At 44.9% G+C, this 17,262-nt stretch overlaps 1 protein-coding gene across 4 annotated transcripts in view; it reads left to right on the forward strand.

Annotated features, from left to right (window-relative positions):
• ARFRP1 (ADP ribosylation factor related protein 1) overlaps window positions 1-17,262 on the forward strand; it is a 61,588-nt gene that overhangs the window by 21,530 nt on the left and 22,796 nt on the right. For all 4 annotated transcript variants that reach the window (XM_054980753.1, XM_054980754.1, XM_054980756.1 and 1 more), the window contains exons 5-6: window positions 71-152; window positions 3,635-3,705. In XM_054980753.1, the coding sequence (XP_054836728.1) occupies window positions 71-152; window positions 3,635-3,705 (153 nt within the window). The remainder of the gene's footprint in view (window positions 1-70; window positions 153-3,634; window positions 3,706-17,262) is intronic.

Consider the following 17,262-nt stretch of genomic DNA (forward strand, 5'->3'; position numbering starts at 1 on the left):
CCATATGCAGCGAACAGACAGCAATTGGCACGTCTCCTTTGCAAGCTAATTCTTCTCCTCTGCTTTTTAGTATTATGCCGAATCTCATGGTGTCATCTACGTTATCGACTCCACCGACGAGGAGAGGCTTTCGGAATCTAAAAGAGCTTTTGGTGAGTGTTCGGGCCGTTTTCTCGCTAGGTTTTTTGTCAATGCTAAAGTAATTACCTGGGAAGATCCCACAGCAAAGGTGCACAGCATTGATATAAATAGTGAACAAGTGAAGTTGCTTCGTAGTAGTCCTGTACATACAACTCATTCATACGTTGACTGAATGCACAGAGAGAGAGTGCGCGGCCCCTGCCTCCACGTCCACGTGGTTAAGGTGCAAATGCAGGGAGGAAGCATCCGTGCATACACTCCGTTCCTATGATTTTCATTGTTGAGGAAAAGCCCCTACCGGAGGTATAAACAAACACAGAATGAAATATTGCTCCAAAGACTATAATAAATATTAAGATGCAATAATAAACATGATATAAATAGATTTAAATAATTTAAATAGATTTAAATTAAATAGCTATGGTTATGGGGTTATGGAGGGTCCACTGCTGGCTGCCCCGAAAAGGGGTACAGTAATCTATCTGTCCGCTACTACCTTCCTTTTTTGTATGCTGACGGGCAGGAGTGCAGGACCGCCAATCTTGGAAGGGTTTTATTGATTGCTGTTTTTAGGCTGTGCTTATAGTTTTTATGTTGTATTTTAATCAATGTTGTGCCTCGCCCTGAGCCTGCTTGTGGGGGAGGGCAGGTTAAAAATATAATAAATAAATAGATTTAAATGTCATCCAAAGTCCTTCTTATCAAGAAATGTATAACAGTCTTCTCATACCCATATAAAGTAAGCACAGTAAATGATTACAAACGCCGTATCACGTAGTCGACATGAGCTTCTGGATCCACAGTCAGCATCTTGGGGAATCACCATCGTCTAGAAGGAATCACACCTAGAAAAAAGCAAAAGTAGGACGTTGTTAGTGAGGACTTGTTGGGCGACTTACCTGTTAGATACTTCCTCACCGGTTGGAGCCCTTAGAGCACATGGCGCTTTTCATAAAATAATTTAATATTTCATTTTGTGTTTGTTTATACCTCCGGTAGGGACTCTCCCTATTTGTGTGTCAGTTTCTTGAATTCTGGAGGAAGGCCGTTTTTGGATTGGTATGGTGGAGGAAGAAGCATTCCCGGTCACGGGGAAGGGGCACATGCGCGGGCACTTCCTCCACACATTCGCAGCATGGAGATGACCCTGAGGTTGCATGGAGACAGGGCCAGGGCATTTGTGCCTTGCCTCTCTCCTTACTCATTCAGTCAATGCGCAGAAGGGTTGTGTTACCCAAATGGGGGGGGGGTGTCTCCTTGTGAGTTGAGGGAATTAGTATTCAAGGAGTCACAGCGAGAGAGGATAACTAGGGATCTCCACCAAATGTATACCAGGAAATTCTCTTAGAGGTAGGACAATGAGTTGGGAAAGGTATGATATGATTATCTTGGGCTGAACTATAGGTAAAAATATTTCTTGATGACCCAGTTACCTCTGGATAGGGAAGCTATCAGATGCATTGAATAACCTTGATTAAGTAAGTGGGAAAGGAACAGCGGAGGGAGGTGTTGATGGGATTAGCAGGGGGTGTCTCTACTGCTCTCCGGGGCGTGGGGGCCCTTAAGCCAGTCATACCCATTATGACTCATGGCTTTCCAGTTGTCTGAGATCTACAGAACTTCACAGCAGGTTTGGCTTACCTTTTGTGCTGTGGTCCTTGTACAGTGTCCTCACCACCCCATATTGCATAGAATGCTGCGTTAGAAGCGTTGCTCAACAGAGAGCGAAGATGTGTTCTCTGCTGCTGCCGAAGCTAAGATTAGATCCAATCGGTAGATCCTGGTTGAAGATCAAAAGATGCTGTGTAATGGAGAGAGCAGTTTAATACCCTGGTGGGGGAGCTCTCTGTCACCGGAGGCCTTCGGACTGAAGATGGACAGCTATCTGTTGGATATGTTCTAGCTTTGGATTTCCTGCACTAAGAACCAGTTTAGTGTAGTGGTTAAGAGTGGCAGGACTCTAATCTGGAGAGCCAGGTTTGATTCCCCGCTCCTCCGCTTGAAGCCAGCTGGGTGACCTTGGGTCAGTCCCAGCTCTCTCAGGGCTCTCTCAGCCCCACCCACCTCACAGGGTGATTGTTGTTGTAGGGATAATAATAGCACAATGGCTGTTGTGGGTTTTCCGGGCTGTATTGCCGTGGTCTTGGCATTGTAGTTCCTGACGTTTCGCCAGCAGCTGTGGCTGGCATCTTCAGAGGTGTAGCACCAAAAGACAGAGATCTCTCAGTGTCACAGTGTGGAAAAGATGTTGGCAGGTCATTTGTATCTACTCAGGAGGGGTGGGGTTGAGCTGAGTCATCCTGTAAGAGTTTCCCAGGGTGTGGAATGCTAATGGCGGGAGGCTTCACTGTATCCTGAGGAGGTTCTTTTGCATATGGATTGGTGCTTGATGTGCTAATCTTCTCTGCAGGGCTATTGTCGGGGATAGAATGTTTTGTTAGCCTGGTGTTTTTCAGAACTGGAAACCATGCTCTGTTCATTCTTAAGGTTTCTTCTTTCCTGTTGAAGTTTTGCTTATGCTTGTGAATTTCAATGGCTTCCCTTCGAAGTGCAAAGTGTGCTATTATTCAAAGTGCAAAGTGTGCCTTCGACAATACAATAATAGCACACTTTGTAAACCGCTCTGAGTGGGCGTTAAGTTGTCCTGAGGGGCAGTATATAAGTCTACCATCATCATCATCATCATCATCATCATCATCATCATCATTATTATTATATGGCCAACTCTGGGGTTCACTGAAGTGAGTGGACTTTCAAGGGAAGTCTGTGATATGGAATGAGAGAGTAGTGGTCAAAGAGGAGGTCCCGGTCCTTGGGTGCCCCTAAAGTAGTTCTGTAGATCAAGGCTAGAAGAAACCATCTCTTACGGGAGTTGCTAATTTTCCTGAATCCCCCCCTCCTTCACTTTCCAGCTCGAATTTTATTCTCTTGTGCCATGTGTGGCAGTCTGGTTCTAGAGCTGGACTGATCAAAAGGAGGAGCTGCTGTATCATCTTCGTGCCTCTTCTTACAGGGTCGGATCCAGCACAAGTCCTGTCCGTCCGTGGAATGCAACTGTCTCGGCCCCTCTCTCCCACTGGAGACCGAGTTTCCCTCTCCCCTCCTTCTGGGGCATTTTGGGCTGTCTGTGGGGTGGAGAAGCTGATGAAGTTGTGCTCCTTGAGCCTGTGGAAGCACAACCCGTTGACAGCAAGTGCGATGTGGTGGTCAGAGTGGGAGCCTGGGCCAGGAGATGCCAGGGTACAAATTCCGGTGCAGTTTTGAACCTCACATTGTGCTGGTCACTGTCTCTGAGCATAGCCTATCTCAGAGGGTTGTTGTGAAGATAAGAGGGTAGGGGAGAACTGTGTATGCTGCCCTGAGCTTCTTAGAGACGGGGTAGAATAAAAAGTGTCTTTTAAAACTGTCAAAGGATTTTAATTGGGGCTCGCTTTAGACTAGGTGTGTCTGCTTCTGCCTCCCAAGTTCATTTCTGCCTTTTTCTGCCCTGCAGAGAAGATGATAACCAGCGAAGTCCTGGAAGGTGTTCCACTTCTGGTTCTAGCTAACAAACAGGATGTAGAGGTAAGGTCTCCTCTTGCCTAAAACTGGGCTAGTGTCTAAAATTAGTGTCTTTCGGTTTCTTTCTCAAAAATGGGAGGAGGCTCCTGTTTTCACTCAGATACGCCATCTCTGGCTCTAATCTTGCCCTTGGCTGGGTGTTTTTGTTACCAGAAATAGTTGCTGTAAACGGCCTTGACTTCCAGGAAACTTCAAATGCTTCTCTTGCCGCTGTCGCGTGCGCGCATGTGTGTGTCCTGTGCAAGCCCCAAAAGGGTGTATAACTATTGCAGTGTTGGCTTGGTGTTAGCAAACGATCTCATACCAAGAAGGGAGAGAAATTATCCACTCCCTTGTACGTGGCTCGAGTTTGAGGTGTTCAGTAAACGTCTATAAATGGAGCAGTGACGGGATTGTAGACAAGTTCTTAGTGGTTTGAAATTCTTGGAGAGTTCAGGCCACCCTCGGCATTACAAACATAGCTTGTCCATAAAAGGCAGTTCCTTAGTTGGAAGGGACATGATTCCTATTTCTTCTTTCCTCGTTGCTTTTTGCAGACGAGCTCTGGCTCATGGACTGGAGCACTTGCTTTGCCTGTAGATGTTTCCCAGCCTTTTATTTTAAAGAATCTCAGCCACCGGATGCTGGGAATGACCTTTATTTGCCCAAAAACCTGGAAAGAGGCCGCTAGTCAGAATTGATAGTACCAATTAAGATGACTCAATCAGCGGTCTTCATATCTTGTTTCTCCATTTCCATTGTCGGCGGATATGCATCCTGACTCAACAGTCCCCATCCGCATGGATGAAGTTAACCAGGTTGTTCCAGCTGTCTTTCACCTGGATCATTATTCAATCGCTGCTCTTCTAGAGAGTGCTGCATTCCATCTATCGCTTGTGGAACTCAGCGCCACAAGACAATGATAGCCACTGGCTTAGATGGCATTAAAAGGGCATTGGATGAAATTCTGGAGGTCTATCAGTGGGCATGGTAGTTGTATGAGACCTCTGGGTTCAGAGGCAAAATGCTTCTGATGGTCAGATGCTGGAGAGCAGACAATGGCTTTGCCCACAGGCCCTATTTGTGAGCTACCCTGTGGCATTTTGATTGCCCACTGTTAGATAAAGGATGTTGGGCTAGACGAACCTTTGACCTGATTCATCAGGGCTCATCTTATTCAATAAGAACATGTAATTGTGATATTTCCTCCTGGGATGATGGAGGTGCAAGTTGAGAGAACCTGTGTCTCCTGGTGCCTTGTCCTCTCTTTCAGGTCGCTTCTGAGGCATTCCATGAATGTATCAACATATTCAAGGTTGACAAGAGTCTGGGGTTTGGGGGTTAATGTTTAGATATGGGCACAAATTGAAATACGAATCAAATTTCATGACAAATCAGGCCGGTTCGTGTTTTGCGAAAACACGTTTTGTGGAGCTGCGGTTTTCACGAAATTCACGACTTTTTGGCCCGATTCGTGATGCTGGACAGGCTGACGCCAATCCATTGATTCCCTAGGCAACATAGGCCTGGAATGTTTGCAGACCTTTTGTTGCCATTGGAAACCCCAATCTTAGCCCACATAACCTTGATAGGCAGCTCTCCTTGCCAACTGGAGAGCTTCCATTCTTCCCTATACAGCAAGGAGCAGAGGGATTAATCCCCTAGGCAACTGAGTAGATGGGCCTTCTGTAGCCATGGGAACTCCAATCTCATCCCTCCATACCCTGTTAGGCAGGTCTGTCTGCCAACCACAGACCTCCTGTTCTGCTCGGTGTGAGTGTTTGTTATATATATAAGGCACCTCTCTCTGCCTCGTGCTTTTAGTTCCAGTAGACCAAGAGAGAGGGATTTACTGGGATTTGGAGTGAGAGAGAGTGGAGTTGGGAGATTTTGGTTGGATTTGCTGCCGCTTCAAAAGAGACTGAAAAGCTTCTTTCTTGTTTTCCTCACTTGTCCTTGCTGGGAAGATATTTGGGTGAGGGTGCCTTTTTTCCTCCACCCTACCCCACCCTAGTCTCAGGCCTTTGCTTGGCTCTGGGGCCTAGCTTGATTGAGGCCTCCCTTATTTTTTTTTTTGCTTGTCTTTGTTTCTTCTTAATTCTTTCTCTGCTCTTTTGAGGGCTCACACCCTTGTTGTTTCCTTTGGTTTTATTTTGTGCACCTCTCCCACCTGGGCAGGTGTCTGTGTGGTGGTTTGGGGGCCCTCCCCGCAAGCCCAGTCTCAGGGCCACTGCCTGGCTCTGGGGCCCAAATTTGTGGTCAATGTTTTGCAATCTTGGCCAAACTGGGAGGGTGGGTGAAAGAGAGCCTGCTGAAATCTCCCTGCGAGTTTGGCATCTCTGGGTATGAAGGGGGCCGTTGAAGTGCCCCGGGTTCTGACGAATCACGAAATTAAGGAATTGTATTGCGAAATGAGACAATTTCGTGGAAGTTCATGATTCGTGGAACGTGACGAAATGTGAAACTCTCCGTTTCGTTTTTTCCCATTTTGTGCCCATCTCTATTAATGTTATCCTGAAGCTTGTAATTGGAGTTCTGCTCTCTGGGTTGATCATTGCCTGCGATAAACTCCGCAGCTCTCTTACAGCAACGTTTTTTCCCCTCGATCCCATCGTTGTAGGATTTGGCCTTGCTATTCAGGGACATCAGCTAGCCTTTGCCATAACATGTGGCTGAGAGTATAGGTCCATGGCAGAATAGCCAGATCTAGCCTGCCTTGGACGTCGCAGATAACTTGGGGAGTTAGGCAGCTTCATGCCTGACCCAGCTATCTTTGGCATGGATTTTATCTGCTGGCAAGTGCTGAGTCGTTCAGTTGGCCTAGCTCCAGCTTTCCTTTTATTGTCTCAGTGGTTTTATGACGCATGGCCAGGTGATCTGGGGTCCTGATTCCTGCTTTAACCAGGTCAATAGTTCTGCATGGATCTAATTCTCTTCTTATTACTACAACAGCAGTGTGCTTATATACTGCCCTTCTGGACATATTAGTGCCTACTAATAGTGGTGAACAAAGTCAGTGTTATTATTATCCCCACAATACAGCTGGGGAGCTGGGGCTGTCTTACTCAAGGCTACCTGCAGAGTTCATGGCCGTAGTGGGAGTCGAATTAGCAGAGTGCTGATTCACAGCCCAACCACTTAACCCCTATGCTACAGCAGCTCTCCAGAAGCCTCACCCTCATAGAGCTTTAGGCTCTTTCTCTTGAGCACTCTGTAGTCCATGGCTGAGAATCCAGTGTGATTGCAAGTATGGATTGTCCAGAAGCTTAGAGAACTGCGCTTGAAACAGAGTTCTGGATTCAAGTGTCTTGTCTACCAGAGACTCATAGGACTGCTTCAAACTCAAGCTTTCATTCATCAAATAGGAATTTAGATAGGAATTAGCATGTAGCATTCAAGTGGCTGATTGCTTTGTAGACGGACCATAACTCTAGGGCCATGCAGGCTCTACATGTCAGTTTCCCATTCGAAAATGGAAATAGCAGTGGTCTACCTTGCAGGAATGATGTGAAAGCAACCACCATAAAAATGTGCTCTGCCAATTATTTACCTATCTCTACAGTGTGCTTATAAATTATGTGCTACATATTAAAAATATTATGAAATTAGAGGATGGGCCCCATGTTTCCTAAGTTAACTTATTTCCTGGAGACATTCCCCCCTCCCTCCATTGGAACGTTTAAAGCTGTGTGCAATAAAATACTAATTAAAAGCAGGCCACAATAAATGCACTAAAGCCTCTGGGACAGCCTCCCGGAAGGGGCCAGGGGAGCTCCTAGCCTTCTGGCAAAGCTGCAAAACAGGGCTGTTCCGAAGAGTTTGAGATGGGGGGGGGGGGGTTGGCAACTAGAGCTTGGATAAAGAGAGAACACCGTGCTGGTGGGAGCATAAAGTGCTTTTAGGTCAGCTTTTAATGCATTCATATCTGCTGTTTTGAATGTTTGTTTCATCCAATGTTTTATACCGTTGTTACCTGCCTTGGGTCCTGAGATGCTCAGGAGAAAGACAGGCATATAAATGTTTTAAATAAAATAAAATAAGCCGTTAAAAACCTAGGGGGTTGGATCCTTCCATTTTGTACCTCTGGCAACTGAACTGAACAAAGCACCTTTTACTGTGCTGTTGGCAGGTGCCATACGCCAGAGGAACGCGTAGGCACTTTCGGAACAAAATGGTACGATGCAGTTGTTGAAATAATTCTGCAGCTCTTAACCTTGTAAGTAAATGACATTTCACGATCCCGGCCGTAGATGGGGTGCCACCACCAAATGGACCCGTTCTCTGGTCACTGCCCACTCATTCTCCACTGAGGGCCTCTCATGTAGATCTTCCAAAAGCTGTTTGGTTCAGATCCAGTCCTGTTGCTGACCTCTGTGCAGTTCTCATCACATTGAACGAAGTACAAAAGGGAAGGAGCGTCACATTCATGGGAGCTGAACCTTCTGCCCTTCCTGATGATACCCTCTTATCTCTAGTATTCCATATCAGTTTTCTAGGGACTTTCTGATATAGTTTTGTTTTCTTCTTCCTTTCTACTTAGCTATCTTAGTCTGTAATGTCAATGGCTGGCTGCCCTCTGTTGTCCTCTAGGGGGAGCCAGCCACTCATCGAAAACCTGCCAGCTCGTTTTGCACTGCAAGCTAGGTGCGCGCATAACGGAATTCAGGAACCAGATATACACGGAAATCACCGTTTTGCACTGTTTTGCATCATTACCTTGATTTTCCAGAATGGTAACACAAATTTAAGATGCTTAGGAATAACAAAACAACCATGCCCCAAAATATGATTTCCCTCCCCCCCCCCCCCCCCGCCCCAGTTACGATGCTTACCAGCCATGTAGCATGAATATTTTTTATTCTACTGATCTCCTGGACAGTGGAGTTTCTCTCTTCTAATCAGACCCTTGCAAGGGAGGAGCACAGGGCACTCCCAGCCAATCTGCTTCCCCTGTTCTTTGTAGGATGGAGAGAGAGGGTTTTTTTCCCCTGTGAAAGTAGAAAGCCTAGGCTTGTTCAGGGGCCCGTAGAATTCAGTGATATTTGGCTGAAAAACAACAAACTCCATTCCCCCCACCCCCAGAGAATAATGGCAGACAGATGGGGGTGGTCTGTAGAGGAAGCTTCCCTCACAGTGCGGAAAAAAACAAATGGAGGACCACTGTAGCACAGTGGTTAAATGGTTCGGTGGCGAATCAGCACTCTACTGGTTCGAATCCCACCCCTGCCATGAGCTTAGCAGGTGGCCTTGGGTAAGCCACTCCTCTCAGCCCAGCTCCCCAGCTGTATTATGGGGATAATAATAACACTAACTTGTTCACCACTCTAGATGAGGCACTAATCTGTCTAGAAGAACGGTATATAAGCGCTGTTGTTGTTGTTGTTATTCAGAGTTTTCAGCAGAAATGTAAAAAAAAATATTGCACTAAAGAACACTAAAAATACAAAGTGAGGCAGCTCTCTTTGCTGTACCAGCAAAGTTTGATATTTGGAAAACCCCAAATTTATTATCACTGATTTATACATATGATACCAGAACAGCCCAGGATGCCCCTGAAGTGTTTTGGGGATACCCGGGGGATACATGGGCTATGATAGGACAGCACAGTGTAATCCCTGAAACGTGTGTGACTCCAGAAGATTGTATATACCCCTTGTGCATTTGCAGTGATTTGGGTCTCAGGGTAGGAAATTTAGATATAAATAAATGTGCTCAAATAATTGATTTAACCGCTGGTCACTTGGGAGTACTAAAACCAATACTTGTAAAACCTGAGCAGTTAATGTGTCAGCGAAATACTTGTTATAGGGTTGCCAGCTCCAAGTGGAGAAATTCCGGGAGATCTGGGGGGTGAAACCTGGAGAAAGTGGGGTTTGGAGAGGGAAAGGACCTTGGCATGGCATAATTCCATAGAGTCCATCCCCCCAAAGTAGCCACTTTCCCCAGGTGAACTGATCTCTGTGTCCTGGAGACCAGCTGTAATTCCGGGAGATCTCCTGCCTCTGCCTGGAGGATGGCAACCCTAATTTGTTATGACATGTATAATGCCACCATGTTTAATGTTACCACCTCTTGTCAAGCACAAATGCATGTGTATGTAATCCTGACAACATCTGGGGACGACCTGCCACTGAATTGTTCAAGGGAATATGTCATTCAAGGAGGGGCGATGAAGAAGCTGCAGAGGGCAGCAGTATGTGGGTATTATGGAACATGGATAAGATCCATTAGGGATCCTGAAATATCGAAGGCTTTAAGTTGTAGTCGATTGTTTGCTAATCTGTGGGGCAATTTTTATCGTATCCCTGGGCAAACTGGTGCTGTTATGTTACAGATACAACACCCAGGGCTGTTTTGTGTGTGTGTGTGTGTGGCAAAAATGCATTTAAAGCACTCCCACTCCGAAGAGTGGGATTGTGCACCCTGGCCTATGTGTTCCCAAATATTACAATGTACCCAACTCTAAATGCATCTGATATTCCAAATTTAGGCAGTTTTGTTCACAGGCTTGACACTAAAGTTAAGAGAGACACCAGGTACCATAATCCCCTTGTAGAACACCAATCTTTTGGATGGAGATTTTTACGTTTTTTTCCCCCCTTCATTAGGTATAATGCAGTTAGAAAATGCCACAGTAAATATCTCAGCTGTAGTAGAAAGAAGTTTTAATGATACAGCTGAAGTTTTAGATCATTGCAAACTGAAGTTAACTCAGTAGCTAGAATGGCCATACAAAGTAGAAGAGCTTTAGATATCCTTCTGGCCCAGCAAGGTGGAGTATGCGCTCTAATAAGAGAAGAATGCTGTTTTTATATTAATGAATAAGTCAAAATTGCCACCGACCTGAAGGATGCAGTACAAGCGTTCCATAGCATAACCAAGGATAAGGGTTATGCCCCATGGTGGGACTGGCTACCTGAGATGCCACATTGGTTAAGAACACCGATTGTTACATAAGTATTTTAGCAGTAATCATAGTAACATTTTGCATAGTTAGTTGTATTCTTCAATGCTTGCCTCAACGAATAACCTCCAGTACAGCTAGTGCTATCCCCATGACATACATAACCCCCCACCCAAGAGAAACTGAAGGGTGGATTAGGTACTAACTTGTTTGGACCTGTTTCAGATCCAAAAATGGGGGACTGTGGTAAAATTTTTGTAGTTTGGGTCTGAAACCAGGCCATTCGAACTATAAGGCCAGTACAGGCTCCCTAAGAAAAAGCTTCCAGATGCCTCAGAGGGACCTAGGTTTCGTTTCTCTGTAACTCTCTGAAGGCTGGCTGAAGTTTCACTTCCAAGGAAGGTTAATTAGCAACAATTGACATCAAGTGGTATGCAAGGTTTTTAACTTGCCTCTAAACTACAGTGGGTCGTTTAGAGAGACTTAGGGTCATCCTTATCTTGTTTTGGGGAACATGACGGAGCCTGGCCCGGCAAAGTGTAAAATCCCTTTCTCTGACCTATAGAGGACGTTTTAATTTAGTGGCCCATTCGATCCTTGGAGAAGGAACAAATTGGACCAACTGATAGTAGTTTTTGGACACAACAGCCCGACTTCAGGCCATAAAAAGGAGGAGCTAGAAGCTCCTCTTTGCTGCATCACCCAGTGGCAGGGTGACTCTTAGGAGTTCCTCGGCTACTGGTGGGGCAGCCCGAAAGCTTTCGATTTGGAAGGAGGGATTATAATAGTCTGTTGGTACAGTTAGTCCTAAGCCTTTAACATGCATTTATTTCTTAAGTCTTAGTGTTAAGTATTCTTCTTTGTGGTTTATTGATATATATTCAATAAACCTTTGGATTTTATTTAGCATCATATGTTGTACAGAGTGCACTCTCTCTAGATAGGGACAGCTTAGAATATTTAGTCTAGACCGCAAATTCTTTCCTTGGTAAGAGGCAACTTGAGCAGTGAACCCGAGGGAGGTTGTGAGGACCAGCTGGGCATCCCTTCAGCCCAGCCAAGAAGGGAGGAGAGAACTGGAAAAATCTCACAACATCAGTTACTGTAAAAATAGGAAAATGAAATGAATGCAACAGGTGGATTTTTTTTTTATTTTAAAGCTAGGGGCCAGCTGGAGGCCGCCTGCTGGCTGCTGCTTGACAGCCATTTTAGGAACCAGTAGAGAGAATTTCATGTGGCTGTGCAGAGAGAGCCCTAATTTTGGGGTGTGTAAATTTAACTTCATTTGTCCGATTTACTTGAAATTGGGGTGTTTCTTTGGTGGACAGGTAGAAGATGCTACGCAGCAATTTTATAATAATAATAATAACATTTGATGTATATACAGCCCTTCAAGGCAACTTAATGCCACACTCAGAGTGGTTTACAAAGTGGTTTAATATTATCCTCACGCCAATCACCCTGTGAGGTGGGTGGAACTGAGAAAGCTCTGGAAGAGCTGTGACTGACCCAAGGTCACCCAGCTGGCTTCAAGCGGAGGAATGGGGAATCAAACCAGGCTCTCCAGATTAGAGTCCTGCCACTCTTAACCACTGCACCAAACTGGCTATTTTTGGTGTCATTTAGTTGAAAAACAGTGACTCCTATCCCCTTCCTCCCAACTTCCCTTTAGGGAATAATGGCAGACAAATGGGACTGGGACAGAGTGTCTGCAATGAAAGACTTCCTCGCTATCTGAAAGGAAAAATACAATAAACCACAATGAGGAAGGAAGGAGAATGCAGAGTTTTCAGTGGGACGATTTTAAAAAATTGTTAGGAAAAGGAAATGAATGCAGTCAGGGCTTTGTTTTTTAAAATGCAGGTGGCTAGCTGGCTAGAGTTCTCCTGCTGGCTGCTGCTTGATGGCCAATATAACAGTTAGTGGAGAGAAAGTACATGTGTACAGAGTCCGACTTGCTTTGGGGGGTCTGTAAAATTGACCCCCTTTGTTCAATCTGCCTGAAACTTCGGGTGGGGTTAGATTAGAGGGAGGACTGTGTTCTCTGTCAATTATCTTTGTAAACAGCTGCTCTAGACCCTCATATACATTCCCCATTGAAAATAACAGTCCTGGAACGTCAGAACCTGAAAAAACACATGGATTTGAATATGAACTGCTAATTTTCTACCTGGAAATAAGAAATCGTGGTCAATATTTCCCTCTTGTAAACCCAGATCTGAAGTTATAATGACAATTTTCTCAGTGCACATCCTTACTACAAACTTGAAGGCTAAACCCAAAGAGATGAAGGTAGTCTGTGATTGGATTCCCAGTGTTTTGATTTTACCTTCAACATTTCATCAGAAGAGTTGTGCTAGGGAAGGGGTGTGCATGTGTGAATGGTTTCACCACTAAACCCAGGCAGACAAGTTTGCTATTAGCCTCTTGGTGGGGGGAGCCATTTCTACAGCAGGGCTACTGGTAATTTGGGGGGCACATTTAGATCAGGGGTTGACCAGCAAGAGGGGGAAGACATCCTCTTCCCCAGAGCTGCTCTCCGGGTTGGTTCCAGGTTTTGGGGTGGGGAATCAAACCCAGTTCTCCTGATTAGAGTCCTGCCATTCTTAACCACTACACCAAACTGGCTGTCCTCTGCACTATTTCACGGGACTACTTCTGACCAACCCCTCTCCTGCTGTGATAGAGATCTACTGTTCTTGGACCACTTCTCAAAAGGCAGAGGATCATCTCATCCAAGGAGAGGCCCCCAGTATTTTTGAACCTGTGGATATCTTTGGAATTCTGACACACGGCGGTGGATGCAACCACAAAATATCAGCTGCAAGAGGTGTAGCTAGCCACAAAACAACTGTCACAGAAGGCAGAGTTTAGGTGGGTAGCCATGTTAGTCTGCAGTAGGACAGTCGGATTTGAGTCCAGCGGATCCTGAGAAATCGACAAGATTTTCTGTGTGTAAGCTTTCGAGAGTCAGAGCTCCCTTCGACAGACAGGAGGCAGAGCCGTGCACATGAAGAAAGCCCCAAGTGCAGAAGAGAAGACGGCTAATTAAAAATACACTGGGAAAGAGGAGAGAGAATAAAACAAACACTGTGGTTGCAGCTGCCACTGAAACCATTTTATTTATATTTGCACAGCCAATCAGAAGCCCTGCTGAACAAGAACCCCACCTGGCCCCACCCACTTTAACAAAAACACTCAGTGGGCAGCAAGAAAGGGGTTGGAGGGTGCCCTGGCACCTGTTGGCACCATTCTGGGGACCCACTGGCCAAAAGTAGACCCCTCCAATCTCCAGTAGATCAACCTGCCCCACTTGGGTCTGAACTCCAGAATTCTTGCAGAGTTCTTTCTGCTCGCCAGGAGCCATGTGGTGCCAGTTCTCTGTGCGAGCTTTTCTTCTCTTTGTGTGTGTGTGTGTGCATTCTGTTATCGGTACCACAAAGCCTCAGTTGTGCTTTTGGTGCTGTTAGGAGGCTCGGACATTATGTCATTGAAACATCTGTCTCAGTGCCTGATCTCACCGGTAAACCTCTTTCCAATCTGTGCGTGATACTTGGAAACTTCGCATGCAGTCATCCAGTCATGGCGCCCAGATGTTTGCCATGCGTATGTTTGTTATTACGGGACACTGTTCCATGATCTAATAAACAGTAAGCTGATTTTCTTCTCTGTATATTTTGTTCACGTCGGTGCTGAGGTCAGAAAATGGCTTTTTAGACAGAAGAGCATGCAAAATCAATTTGGTCGGGTGCTTGGTTTCGAACAGTAATTTTGGTCATTCCCTTGGGGTAGCTTTGAGTTTGGTTTTCATTAGTTTCATCCGCTGTCATCTTTATTATGGAATTTTAATGAGTTCATTTATTGTTCTTACAATAACTTGAAGCATCTTGTGGTACACAAAGGCAGCCTAAAAGTTTTTTTTTAATTAGTTTATGTATCCCATTTTATCTTCCTGTGTTACTTTTCTCCAGGGCTTGAGCTTCATAAAGAATTTTACATGTTGTTGGCAAAGGACAGCAAAAGAGAAGGGGTGCGTGGCATTGAGGGGGTGCATGGAATTGTAGCAATGAGACAAAAACGTTTTTTAGATGTCAAGGGCAATGAACATGATAATATTCGTTACAATTTTCCCTGCTGGAGCGAGGACTTGTATAGCGTTTGGTCTGCAGATGAGAGGGCTGGTTTCAAATCGTTTGGATACCCTCAGGGCTTTTTTTCAGCAGGAATGCAGTGGAACAGCGTTCTGACACCTCTTGAAAATACTTGGCAATAGTGCGTGAAAATAATATTATTTCAAAGAATCCCATATGTTCCTTCCTCATTTCCCTCTTGAGAGTTCTGCCACCTCTTTCCCCAGAAAAAGAACCCTGGATACCCTAAAGTTGCCTCACAGAGTTGTCGGGGAAATACAGGAAAGAAGGACTGCCGTGTCATGGAAGTGTCATGGAAATATCGTGCAGAAGTCTCACACACTCAAGTGTTCCGGGCCAGTTTCCCAAAGTTAGGCAAACTCTTCTGTAAATGACTAACTGTGCAAATGGAGCGCATGAATTGTTGCGTTGTCTGCCTGTTGCTTTCCCTCTTCTCCTGTTCATTACCATGCAAAAAGATTCATAGAAAACATCTCTTTACGTGCTCCTTTGCTCATGGCAGGATTTGCATAGCCTCCCATCTGAGACGATGCCAACACGGGTGGTCCAGGAGAGAGAGAGAGGGAACTGGAGCCAGGCCCTGAGGCCCTCTGGGTTCTGCCTCTGGGCTCTGCAGCGACGCCAGGCTGTGCAATTAATAAGCAGTAGAAGTTTCCGTGTAGGAGTTTCTTGATTGATTTTTTTTCTCCCAAGTCATGAACTCTTGACAGTTACGTGCAAAAACACACCTTAGCTTGCAGCATTTTTATTTTTATTTTGCAGTCTAGTTGTTACCCAAATGGGGGGGTCTCCTTGTGAGTTGGAGGAATTAGCTTTAAAGGAGATGCAGCGGGAGGGGGTAACTAGGAATCTGCACCAATGTATTGTAAGTGATTGTTCCCTTAGAGAACTCTGAAATAAGCAGGCAGATGTCTTACTGGAAAGGTTTCTTTATTAACAGAAATAAAAAGGCAAACACGCAGAAAACACACACAGCATACACACAGAGCTAACTAAGAAAGCAGGGATGAAGTGGGAAAGCAGTTTTGGGGGAAAGGGTGATAATTACCAGTCTCAGAGAAGAGAGGGTCCGTGGAGGAGCAGCAAAATGACCAGTGTTTCACGGGGAGAAGAAGGCTCAAGTGAACTTGAGAGTGTGTGAATGAGTACAAAGGCACGCACACACAGCACATGGCTGGGCAGCCCAGTTATAGAGCAAAACATATCCCAGGGCAAGGCTGACATCTTAGCCCCAAAACAATGGCTTAGTGATATTTCATAAAATCTAAGAAAGGCAACCATTTCTCATAGAAATTAGAAATTCTGGTTCTCAGCAAGTGAGATGAGAGCTGTGATTTTTTTCCACATTGAGAAATTCCCAAAATTCTCAAATTTTGTTGAGCCATGGTTGAATTGAGAGCGGAACTTTTAACTTCCAGGATTTTGATATAATGGCTTTGTGTGTGTGTGTGTGTAATGTGCCATCAAGTCACCTCTGACCTATGGCGACCCTACGAAGGAAAGACCTCCAAAACGTCCTATCATTAACAAACTTGCTTAGATCCGGCAAACTGGAGGATGTGGCTTCTTTTATTGAGTCCAGCCACCTCGTTTTAGGTCTTCCTCTTTTCACACTGCCTTCTACTTTTCCTAGCATTATTGCCTTTTCCAGAGAATCTTGTCTTCTTATGAGTGACTTAGAGTACGATAGCCTCAGTTTTGTCATTTTAGCTTCTCGGGGAGAATTCAGGCTTGATTTGATCTAGTACCCACTTATTTGTCTTTTTGGCCTTCCATAGTATCTGCAAAACTCTCCTCCAGCACCACATTTCAAATGAATCCATTTTCTTCCAGTCAGCTTTCTTCACCGTCCAACTTTCACATCCATTCATAGTAATGGGAAATACCGTAGTTTGGATTATCTTGACCTTGGTTCCCAGAGAGACATCTTTATCTTTAAGGATTTCTTCTAGTTCCCTCACAGCTGCTCTTCCAAGCCTCAGTCTTCTTCTGATCTCTTCATTGCAGTCTCCCTTTTGGTTGATGATTGAGCCAAGGAATAAAATAGTTTTCAATTTCCTCATTGCAATTTCAAGTTCCTCATTGCCAGCTTTAAAATTGTGTAGTTCCTCAGTAGTCATTACTTTTGCCATCTTGATGTTCAGCTGCAATCCTGCTTTGACTTTTAACCTTCCTCAGTAGCCGTTTCAAGTCTTCACCATTTTCTGCTAGTAACGTGGTATCATCTGCATATCTCAAATTGTTAATGTTCTTTCCACCAATTTTCACTTCTTCTGAATCTAATCTAGCTTTCCTTATGATATACTCTGCACAGAGATTGAACAGGTAGGGAGATATGCGTCCTTGACTGACACCTTTGCCAGTTGGAAACCATTCTATTTCCCCATATTTCCCCTGACAGAATACAAATTGCACGTCAAAACAATCAGATGTTGTGGCACCACCATTTCTTTTAAGACTCTCCGTAGCTTTTCATGATCCACACAAACAAAAGCTTTGTCATAATCTATAAAACACAGGGTGATT

Source organism: Eublepharis macularius, chromosome 5 (assembly GCF_028583425.1).
Source record: "Eublepharis macularius isolate TG4126 chromosome 5, MPM_Emac_v1.0, whole genome shotgun sequence".
In the NCBI taxonomy this organism is placed as follows: domain Eukaryota; kingdom Metazoa; phylum Chordata; class Lepidosauria; order Squamata; family Eublepharidae; genus Eublepharis; species Eublepharis macularius.